Genomic DNA, 12,064 nt, shown 5'->3' on the forward strand with positions numbered 1-12,064 from the left:
CTAACAAGACACAGCCGCATACACGGCGCGCGGCCCCCAATATTTACATACTTTCATCACTGACTCTGTTGGTTAGCTACGTCGCTAACAATCTGAACGCCGAAACGCCAGTTTTGTCCTCAAATGAAGTTAGACAGCGAGACAGGAACAGAAAATTGGTCGCTTCCAGTTGAATTGTCCCCCATCTTCACACATCGCCAGATTATTGTCAAATATTATTGGCGATTCGCTGAATTTTTCGCTTTTTCATTCAAAGCCCCCCTCCTGCTCGCACCCGATTTGCCGTCCAGCCCTCCCCCGTGTTGGCTGCATGCAACTTGGCCCTACACTTCAAAACGTTGCTGACCCTCATTCTAGCCTATTAAGTGCGATCTCGAAATATGGGATGCAAGAGCGTAATTAAGTAAAGTGAGCGCAAACAAGGAAAGCGATCCGTCTCACGGTTCGTCCGACCACTTTGTTTTACGGCCATTAATTTCGGAACGGCACAACAGATTTCACGCCTCTGACGCTCGCTGAATTTCGTCACTGAGACACGCAACAAAATGGCAAGCTAACGCTGCACCTCGTATTCGTAACGGCGACACAAACGAGCACCGTTTAATGAAAGTGCACGCAAAAGAGCGGCGCACCGCAGCAGGCGAGCCAGCGTTCCGCCGGACTCGCTGGCTTTTTAAAGCGTCATCATGGCGATTGCGTCACTCTTCTTTTTTGATCGGCTGTTGTTGAAAAGTCCTTGTCACCTAGAGTATTAATTTAAACTAGAAGTTTCACTTCAAATTTCAATTCGTACGACCATCGATCGGTAAACCTGCGAGTGGCAGAGCCGTCCCGGCACTTTCGTCGGCGCTGTAAACGTATTTAGCGCTGCAAAGCTTTTCCCCTAATGCCAAGTTGATCAACAGAAGAGATCGCACTCGTCGGGGATGTGCTGGTGACCATGTCGCAAAACAACCGGGAGCTTCTTGCTCATTTTGCTTCTGTCAACACGGGATCCTATTGAACCCGCGCAGCTTCGTACTACATGGAAGTACTGCCCGGAAGCCGCTTGCGCAGTGCCCCTTGGGCAGCGCAGGAGGCCTATACTGAATTCATAGTCCATAACCTTCATTGCTCCACGATCGATTTCGCAGAACACGCGCCGACTGACACTGAAAAGCCAGCGAGTTCTCGTTCGCGTGCTGTTTAAATAAGTACCGACTGCTTGCGGGCAGTCGGCACTGGCCAAAATCAGGAGACCCTTGGCCTACTGCGAACACACTTTTTACGATACAGGCATGAGTGAGGTAAGCTCCATTGATGCGGGAAAGCGCATGGCATTCTAGCGTATGCGTTGACGCGGAGGGCCTTCATTCACTGTGTAGGCCTCGGCTAGTGATCGCTACGATTCCAAGCCGTCCTGGTCGACTTATCTGAGGCATTTTAGACCCGACACCATGACAGACGCACGGTATGGCGATTAGTGAGATATCGAGAATGCCCATCCAACGGTAGCTACGGATGCCAAGCATGTCGTTTCACAGAACCGAAACTTGTTTGAATGCTAATCCTTGACATCGTCCAACCACGTAACACCTTTAACTGTCTTCACTGCGTTTAGTTGGTGCAGCCGCCGAAAACCGCGCATGGTAGTTTTGCTAATACCGCCTTATCGCGCGGATAAACGCAGAACAGTGTGTTCACTCGAGCCAGTATACGCAATGCAAGCAAAAACGGGAGCTTGAGGGATTGAATTCAATGTCCCTTTAATGAGGTTTTACTGTATCAGTAATTCTCGTTACGGCGGTTAATGTAGCAATAAAGAAAAAAACTGAATGTGACTTATACATCGGTGAACTGTACACCTGGGCGTATAGCGCATGCACAAAAGTGCGTGATTAGTACTTACCTAATTAACATAAATTAGTTATTGCTCTCCTTGCTCGCCTTACGCAATATGATTCTAATACAAAATTGTAGCAATAAGAAATTACGCTAGCCTGCTTCACAGAAATCAGAAATCTGAATTTTTGTCAGAAAGAAGCGCCCCCGAATATCGCCTTAAGATGCATCAGTTTGGCACGCAGCTTGGAATAATGGTAGCTGAGATTGTAGTAAGGTTATTACGCGTTGATGGGGAAAGTAGTCTAAGGTGTTACGCCAATTTTGGGTTGCTCTCTTAATACTCCGCGCAATATCTAATCCAAGGTGTCGCCGAAAACGTCCCATTTCCCCCAAAAGGCACTAATGGGTCAGGCGGGCTCAAGTCAGCCACTTATCAATCAATCAATCAATCAATCAATCAATCAATCAATCAATCAATCAATCAATCAATCAATCAATCAATCAATCAATCAATCAATATCAATCAATCATGGTAGTGACGTGACCACACAAAGGTTTACTATGCGGTGACACGCACTGCTTATTTTTTCTTAGGTCGACGATTCCCTACTTCCGCTTTCTGCTCGACCGCGCCTGAAAACCAGTTTTAATTGAAAACTTTGCCCGTGTGCCCGTCGACTCCTTCTGTTGTAAGCTGTTCGCCACATCATTTACAGTCCAACCCGGTTATAGCGAACTGCAATATGCGCCGCGATTAGTTCGATATATCCAATAGTTCGAAATAGCCGAACCCGCCTATAACGAAGTTTTTGTTACGAGTTTGCAATACGTGGCCACCCCCACCCCCCACCTTCACGCCCCCTCGTTCTGCCATCCCCGCATGCAGAAACGAACATAATAAAGTATGCCATCGCCTTATATAAAACTATCTATTCACTGCAAGCAATAAAGCCACTTTCCACTGTAACTACCTACTTTCCCAAAAAGCGGTGATTCTTGTTTTGAATGTCATTTTGGCGGCGTCAACTAGCACAGCATTCTCTCCATAAGACATCATTTACATCAGTTGCAGTCCGCGTCCTTCAATATCGAAGCACTATTGGTGGAGTACATTGACTGCCGAAAGAGCTTCATTAAGCATCGGACGGCTTTCACAGGCGACATCCTCTGCCTCTTCGGTGCTTTCAGCAGCGCCAGTAGCCATGACATCGGCAACGGTGTCGGCGGCCGAGGGGCTCACAGTGAAGGCAACGTCGTCGTCGACACTCACACAATCCTCGAAGGGCACTCGTGTCAGCACAACATCGGCAACGTTGGCGAGCTCTTCTCACAGTTCATCGATGCTTCCATCTTGGTCCGGGCCGGCTGACTTTGAGGGTTTAATCATGAGAGAGGCCCGTTGGAAACACTTACGGAAATGCCGGGAGTCACATCGCTCCATGGGAGACTCAACATCTCCATCGCAGCCAGTCAGCATCTCAATCGCCGCTCCGAGACCATGCATTTTGGCGGCAATTCTAGGCGCGCCGAGTTCGATATATCAGATGTGAACTTCGTTATAAGGAATATGTTTCGGATGTATTTTTGTAACTGAGTTTTTTTTGTTCGATATATAGCATAATTCGATCTATCCGGGTTCGTTATAATCGGGTTTGAGTGTACTTCCGGTTTGTTGAATTGAATTCGGTTGCTTCAGATTGGGCTGAACTATGTTAGAATACATTCGATCGTTTTCTAGATCTCACTATTGTTCCGCCCTTGGAGCTTTTCGAAACATAAAACGCGACACACTAAGTTCGATCGCTTCTGTTGGAGATTTAGCATACTCGCGATTGAGTTATCCTGGTGATATTTGGTTGGATAATTGTTTTATCCTACAAACGCCTGGCCCCTGAAATTTGGTTTATTCGCACTTTACGAAACTGTGAGGCTGGTAAAGCGGCTTTCGCAAGCGACGGCTTCGCGTTGGTTGGTCTACAGGTTTAATCGTGCAATATCTATAAATCCTACGGTGGTAATTACCTCGACGGATGTATAATGGTGTGAGTAGGCAAAAGCACAGCGTTTTTTACCGACGAATTGTATTCGATTGGAGTGGAAATTCAAATTACGGCGCGGACAAAATTGACGGTCGCAGCGGTTTCAGCCATCTGTGCTATATGAGTGGTATGCCTTGCACACCTTTCGTGTATTCTAGACATTTCCTTAGCCTTTCGTACTTAAATGCCGAAGGCGTGGCGACAGCTTGTCGCGGACGTTCTCAACGCGTGAGTTTCACGGTCGAAGCCAATCCGGGGTGATAAATGAGGCTTACTTATATGCCAATCAGTAAATAGAACCTCGCTCAAGTTGACGTGAACACACTCGGGCTCCTTTCCTTTCTCGAATTGGTTCTCGATATAAATGCATGTCCACGTATAAAACCGCTTCCGTTTATTATGACTTTTCATGGTTCATGGCAAGCAGCCTTTTGGAAGGCGAGAACGAGTATGCACGTAGCGAGTAAACGCCCGCGCAGATCCCCAAGGTGACCACGGTGCTTCTGGAGTTCTTCGTCAAGCGCGAGAACAAGGTGTCGCTGCTTCGCGACCCGCTGTCGCACTTCTGCCACGAGCAGTCGGTGCTGGCGGCCCAGGACTGCCTGCAGAAGCTGCACCGGCAGTTCATCACGTACCAGGACATCCGGGACACGGTCGAGAACCTCATGGGCCTGCACAGCTTGTGCCTGAAGCGCGCGCCCGGCACAGCGAAAGGCCTGGGCCTGGTCATCCGAAAGCTGACCATCATCGTCGGCGAGCTGGCCACCTCGCTCGAGAAGCTCTCGGAGGTGCCCGTCACCGACTGGATGGCCGTCGGGGACGCCGTAGCCACACGCACCGACAAGGTGAGCACTGGAGCCAGAGCACCCTCCAGGGTCTACTCCGGCCGCTCGTATGCGCCGCATCCTCTACTAGCGCATGGGCGACACCTAGCCTACAATTATAGTCCATGCATTTCTAGCTGGCAGTGGGCTTTGCACGCGTCTGAGATGCGGTAGCGGGAGGTGATATATCACGGCTTGAGCAGGTATTTGACCTTAAGGATCGTTGCATTTCTAGGTCGCATCTTGTGGGGCCCCTGCGAAGCCGAGATACTCTATGCTGAGGTTATTAAGTGCGCCTGCCGAAGATTACGAAGACGAGCCGAGTGATATCATTGGCAGTAAATCAACTACGCCTCTGTCGAAACGACAACTATGGGGAAAGGAGAATCTTCCCAAAATCAAGTCAACACCAAACCAACGAACCCAGAAACGAGAGGACCCTTATTATTTATCAATATATTGTTTTGATAGAAACGCGATTTCCACTTTGTGCATGGTGTGGTGATATAACGCGGTTCCGCAAGGAAGGCGCAATCGGATAGATGTCGGCTTCATAACGCGAGAGACCCGTGTTCCATTGGGACAATTGGAAGCGAATTAATTTTTGTTGACTTCACCAACGACCATCATCATGTCCGAGAAAGTTGGCTTTCCTGAGAGAGTTTTGGGTGAACAACGGACGACATGGCTGAGAGGCTGAAAGCTTCGCTTCAATTTTTTCAACGGTACGTAAGAAGGTTACTTCAGTAACTAGCGCTTCAGGGCGGGGCGGGCCGAAGGGGTCCCTGAAACGCTCCTCGCGTGCGATGACGAGTCTTCTGTGTTCATCGACCTTCACTGCCGGTAGCACGCACTTCGGGTCCCGTCTATGCCACAAGACAGGACATGGCTTGCAGCATATGCGTGTAGAAAGAACGCCACTGGTGGGGCTAGGTGGCTTGCTGTTGTGCTTGCTATCTTGATTGCTTCTTTCCCTCCCCTTCACGTCGACCAAAATGGCCACTTGGCTACTTTCAACCACTTTCTTCTTCGTTCGTCTCCATACCTAGAATAAGCGGGCATGCGGACTGTTAGGCACCTTTTGTACATCTGGTCGGCGGCAAACCTGTTGAAAAATACTAAGGCTTAGTGAAGCTGCACGGGATGCCCGCCGCCACCACTTTCCTCGCGTGGATTAGAAAACGAGTGGTCTAATCACCTAGATCACCCGCGACGCATACAACCGGGCTTCCAGCACCGGCTCCCAAAGGCCGTCATCTGAGCCAGTTAACCCGCAACTTGGCCTTACTGAATGCAGATCAGCGAAGCGTCAGCTTCCAGCGGAACCCTAACCTAGTACGATATCAGCAAACCCTGTTACGGCAAGCACAAGCCGCAACAGTCGACCCACCAGCGAGAGTACATCTCATCATCACGCTCCTCATCATCACGAAAACTCCTTTATCGTCACGCCTACCGTGGAAAATTGCCATTAAACAACACATCCATTGGCAGTACCCGCGAGATGCCCTATTTAGAGAACAATAGACTCGACAGTGACCGATCTCAATTAGGAAAAAAGAGGAGTAACTTGACTTTAGCAACACCTTAGAAACTTAATTCATGAAGCCGTCAGTAGCTGCCTCGACTGAGGCCTCTGAATCTATCAACGCTTCCTACAACTCCTTTTGCCCTTCCAACTTTCGACAAAATATTTGCTCTCTGTGTTTTCCGTATTGGTTTTTTCTTGGTGTAAAAAGTTTGCGCCAGCGAAACGAAGCTACATACACGCAAATACTCAGTCATTCGTAAAACGCTTATCGCAGTTAGTTTCTCTGCCCACCCGCCGCCGTGGCTCAGTGGCTAAGGCGTTGTGCCGCGTGAGCCAAAGGACGCGGGTTTTATTTTCCGCCGCAGCGGCCGCTTTTCTGAGGGAACTCGCCCGTGTGCTCGAGATTTCGGCGCACGTTGGAGATTCCCCGGGGGACAAAATTAATCCGGAGCCCTCCACTTCAGCTCGCCTCATCGCCTGTTGAGCGTCGGCGCGTTAAACCCACCAATGAATGAATGAATGAATGAATGAATCAATCAATCAATCAATCAATCAATCAATCAATCAATCAATCAATCAATCAATCAATCAATCAATCAATCAATATTTTAATTAATTTTTCTGCATGTCTAAAATGATGTAGCTTATGGGTTTCATAGTTTTGTTCACTCTAGATTAGTTCCTCGACTAGGAACGATTATTGAAAAAATTTTTAAGACCCTAGCTTCGCTCGCCCTTCGTACCGAATCCAATACAATGGTACACAACCACACTGCGGCCACAGTAAATACAGATTGAGAATAATTGCCTGCTTTGGAGGTGGAAGTGGTGATGGTGAATTCCTTGTAGCAGTAGACAGCGCGTGCCACGCACGGCTGCCTTAAGCAGTGCTGCTTCATTAGCGTTTTGGAGGAGAGCCCGCTGCACCCACTGCCTCATAGGTCTGCCGTTGTCTTCGGTCTTGAGGCGCGATTCTTAATTGAAGAAAAACGCTGCACCATACACCATAAGGGTAAATTAGCTACTGTGCGAGGTTCGGATTTTCTCGTATATAGACAACAACCACAAGACTTACTCCTGCGCCAAACATGTCCGATTATTGGACATGGGTTAAAGCAACATGAAATGTCCTTGAAGCTGCCAAAGAATACGTGACGGCTTTATGTGAAGTAAATAGGGAAAAGATAACCGCCGTCTGGAAAATCATCCCTTCCGCTATTCATTTTGTACGTTACTGCTGTTGCCGGAATCCTAGGTATCCGTCGTGGGCATCAACAAAGATCTCGCTTCCCCCGTCATCCAAGTCTTCCAGCTCAAGCTGCGCTCTACGAACTTCTCTTGTCTCCGGCTGAGAAGGCGACTGGGACGGCAGTCATGAAGAGGCAAAAATTTCATAAACGCTTTACCGTAGGAGCACATTGCCAGCTTAGCTAGAGAGCCGTGTCGAACCTTTGGATGGGTCTTCATAATATATGTTCTGTGCGGTCCCCACAGATATCCCCTGTCGTCATCACTCTTGGCTTTTTCAAGGCAGGCACTGCATACACAGAATGCACGAACAGGGTTTCACAAAATGCTGCTCACAGTTCTTTCAGTGTAAACCACTCGCCAAAAATACGTCTTGCTTCGCTAAGTGCACAAATTACAGGAAACGCGTTCGTGTTCCGTTAATACAAAGGCGGAAGCGGAATCGTGATGCTATTTGGCAGCAACCAAAACCAAGGAGCATTTCTGAACGAGAATGCTTGGCAACTTCCAAAATGATTGCAACATTCGGTGCGTATGGCTAGAGCAGTGTTGGGGGGAAGGGGGGGGGGGCTGATTATGCATAAGCGTTTTGCCGCTTCAGCTCTCCTCGCAAATGGCCCGACGCAACGTGACGGTAAGTTTTTACGATTTTCTGGTTGAATATGGCGGAGCCTCGCAGGCCCGTTTAACGCATTGCCACTGCTACTTGTTAGAAAATAAGGTACACGTGGCCTTCGGGTCCCGTGTGGTGGACTTAAAATGTTTGGTAAACTTCTCTGTGGTGCTTGTAAATACGGCCATGGTTTTCCGATAACTGCCAGTGCATACATATTGGCCCAGCTCTTTCACGGAAGTTAGCGCTTCATTCTGCGCGCTAGTAAGTGGCTACGAAAATAAAAAAAGCATGTTTGGCCCGAAATGTCGAATGGGGTCATTCCAATTCACGCCTTGGAAACATCCAAATCTTGTGCAATGAATGAATTGGTTGCAATCAACCAAATGCAATCAATCAATTCGGTCTTCGGTCACGAAGGCCGCGCGACAATTTTGGTTTGAATCAATACCTATAAAAAGAAGTGCCCGACTGACTGATTGACTGACTGACTGACTGACTCATCAACGCCCAGCCAAAACTGTTAGATCTAGAGACTTGCAATTTTGCAAGTTTTTTTTCGTCATTGAGTAGGTGCTCACTAGGGCGGGTTTTTCAGAAATTGCACTCCTAACCGCGGAAAAGGGCGAAATTGTGGTTTCGCAAATTCATGATTTTCTCGGTCATCCATTCACATATCGAAGCGCTTTTTGCTGATATATGTAGCCTTTAAAGGAGTACTGACACGAAATTTTTATGTTACGTTTTTTTCGCTGCTATGCGTGCCCACCAGCCCACTAATCATAGAATGACAGATTAGACGGTCGAGCGCAGCGTAAACATTCATTTACGGCGTCGTTTATTCGTGCCAGTTTCGGTTTCGACTGAAAAACGCCGAGCGGCCGCCATGGCCGCATGTATAACATGACGTCACCATTCTTGCCGTATCGCTGCCTCTCTGGAAGCGCGCGCGAGCGAGCGCATGCGCGCGCCCAGACCGGCAGGGGTTTTCGCCGTCCCCACAGGCCCGGGCAGCATGACGTCAGTCCCAAAACCATGACGTGTACACACGCCCGAGCAGCGCGCGCCAACCACAGCCAGCGCGTCGGCTTCGTCACGGGAGCCCCGACGTCGGCAGTTTGGGGCATGTAGCAGATGATGTCACGTCGGCCCGCTCTGGGCTTTCTTGTGCGGGCGCAGATTAAAATGGATTTTAAATATGTTCCGCTGAACGGTTGCTGTTGAAACTTGCTGGGAGATATCTCCTGATAAAAAGGAAGCGTTTTACATAGTTATCTCAGCTTTGAAATTTCGTGTCAGTACTCCTTTAAGAATATCTAGAAAGCAGTTTTTGGATTTCGCCCTAACCTACACTAGCGAGGTGCTTCCGCATTCCGGAATCAAAATGGTGTTCCTAAATATTCTGAAATAAATCTTTCACCGATTCAGTTATCCAACTGATTTTCATAGCATATGTTACTCATAGAAATGCACAGAACCACTTTTAAGGATTTTGGCCTGCGACGCCGCTAAAAGGGCATATTGTTTTTTTTACAAATGACACGGCTGACGAGCCAAAAAGGCCTAACTGGTTATGTACAAGTCTAGCCAAAGTGCTCTTTCAAACGGCTACAGATTTCAAGGGCACATTCTGATTACGGTGTTGGAGGTCAATATTGCTGATAATTTTAAAAATTCCATCATGGAAGAGAGTGAAAAGCGGTAAAATAGTTTTCATACAATAATTTTTTACCGCCCGCCATTTGAGATATCGAAATGGTTTTTGTTGAGATAGGCAACTTACTCAGGTATCTAGACACTGTTCTACAACATTTTTCAATGACACCCTCCCAATAGAGTCAAGCAGGGTTTCGGGAAAACACTGTGTTTTTACACCTTCTCAAATAACCACACAGCCACTTGATATCTCCCATTCGTTTTTTTCTTAAAAATGCTGCCAATTTAACTGCCCAAAGACCAATTTCAGCATTTTGTCCTAACATGCGGATAAAAAGGCAAGCGATATTTTTTAATGTGCATCCCTCTGGACGTAAAATTCAGTTGTTTTCCCGCGTTCGCTTAGCGGTCGGCATCTGTTCGCACCTTCGGCAACTATGCGTCTCTCGTAGGAGCCGGTGTCATATATCATAAATGTAAAAGAGAAGATGTACCAGTAAAAAGCGCAGAGGTTTGCCCTCGGAATCTATTGGGACTTCCTGCAACCCCGTGCCTCCCGTAGGGAGCCCATGTTACTTATGATAAAACTGTACCGATGAGCATCGTTCATATCTTCTGAGATAGCACTTCCTACGAGGAAGAATACTCCTCACCCAACAGGCCTCCATCGTGTTCCCAGCGCAATCTCCTGCCGAATCAAGTTGTGTTTACAACCTGACACTCTTTCTTATATCATATTAAAAGTGTAAGCAAAGCGAGCTTTTCCTTCTTCCATCCACTTTTCCCACCCTTGAGCTGTGGGAGAACCTGGTGACTAACAGCGATCTGGATGTGCAGACAATTCTTCCTACAGAGCGATGGCTGCCCGCTCACCACATGGCTTTCTTAAATTGGGAACCACTCCCACTTCGCCGGCTCAATAAAACTTTTTTCACTCACTGACTCACTAGCTCGAGCGCACCATCTTGGTGCAATTTATTTAGCGAGAGTTGGAGTAAAATACGAGTGCCAGTCGTTTCACATTACCACGACGCGCCTGCAGTTGGAGCCCGTGTACTGACAGCAGGCAGGCGCTCCCGAGTGTGTACCGCTTCCGAATGAAGTAGCCTAACATGACGAGTAACAAATAAACGAACTTGTGTTATACCCATTGCTGTCCCTAATATAATGGTTCACCCGAGCACCACCGGGTACTACCACTAGTAGTCTATAATCGTAACCCCCTCCGTCGTCCTTTCCCTTCCTTCTCGCACCCAGATGAAAATCGACGCGGAAACGCCGTTCACTGCGTTCATTCCCAGGACACGAGACCTCGAGGCCGTAAAGCTTCTCGGGGCTGGAGGCTTTGGGTAAGCAGAGTGCTGTGTGGTTTTAAGTGCGAATGCACTTTATAAGCGACCCCAAACCATCCACCGCCGGCGGCGGCGGCGGCGGCGGCGGCGTCCGCAGTGCTCCTCTATATTTAAAAAAGAAACAGCATCCGGCGCCAGGTTTCGATCCGAGGACTTTGCGGCCGCAGCGCGACGCTCTACCGACCAAGCCACGGACGCGACGCTGATATCAGTGTTAGTGACGCGCCTTATATCTTTAACGCATTCAAACTACGTCGTCAGCGGCGTGCGTTGGCGACTCAGCGGCGTTATAGCGGCTTGATAACTGCGTGGTGTACACGTGATACTACAAACCCGATGGAAGAGATGGAAGAGAAGGCGGCGAGGCGGTGGGCTGCGGGGGCCGAGCGCAAGCGCCGCAAGCGGGCCGACAACCGTGCATTCGCACTTTCACATTCTCCCCCTCGGGGAAATGCGGGGGAATTTTTTGCAGCAAAGCTGTCTGTCGCAAGGATCCAGTAGATAGATCGTCTTGGGTGGTAGACCGAGCGTAAACCAACAACTTTCATCGTATAGTCAAATTTCGTTAAAAACAAAACAAAAAAATGACCCAGGGGCTCCGCATTTTTTAATTTAGGACGGGCTATGTTGGTCCTGCCAGAATGTCTTCCTAGGAATGAAGTTCTGCTTAGAGGTAAAGCCGACTTCACGGGGGATCGGTGAACGCTCGGCCTTTTAAAGCTGGCACGTGGTGTGTTGAAGCATGGCCACCTGCGGAGGGAGTGTGGTAGCTCCTCTTTACACTCAGCTCCCCCGCCTCCGCATCTTTCCCGAGCCCTGTAAACCCCTCGCAACTCGTGGCTTCTCGATCCGCCTCCCGTGATAATTCGCAATGCCGCACTGTCTTCGGCGACCACCAGACCCTGACCAGACCAGACTAGACCCTGCGATAAGCACAACCACGCTATCATTGTACCCAATTATGTCTTCCCGTCAGT

General features: G+C 48.6%; 1 protein-coding gene across 1 annotated transcript in view; it reads left to right on the forward strand.

Annotated features, from left to right (window-relative positions):
- The first annotated feature begins 4,347 nt into the window (after positions 1-4,347).
- The window catches only part of LOC144165224 (uncharacterized), a 73,703-nt gene continuing 65,986 nt past the window's right edge, over positions 4,348-12,064 (forward strand). Inside the window, exons 1-2 of the mRNA XM_077695340.1 lie at positions 4,348-4,708; positions 10,993-11,084. Coding sequence (XP_077551466.1) covers positions 4,529-4,708; positions 10,993-11,084 — 272 coding nt within the window. The 5' untranslated portion in view covers positions 4,348-4,528. The remainder of the gene's footprint in view (positions 4,709-10,992; positions 11,085-12,064) is intronic.

This window comes from Haemaphysalis longicornis, unplaced genomic scaffold, assembly GCF_048455015.1.
Source record: "Haemaphysalis longicornis isolate Haplotype H1 unplaced genomic scaffold, Haemaphysalis longicornis Haplotype H1 scaffold_14, whole genome shotgun sequence".
NCBI lineage: Eukaryota > Metazoa > Arthropoda > Arachnida > Ixodida > Ixodidae > Haemaphysalis > Haemaphysalis longicornis.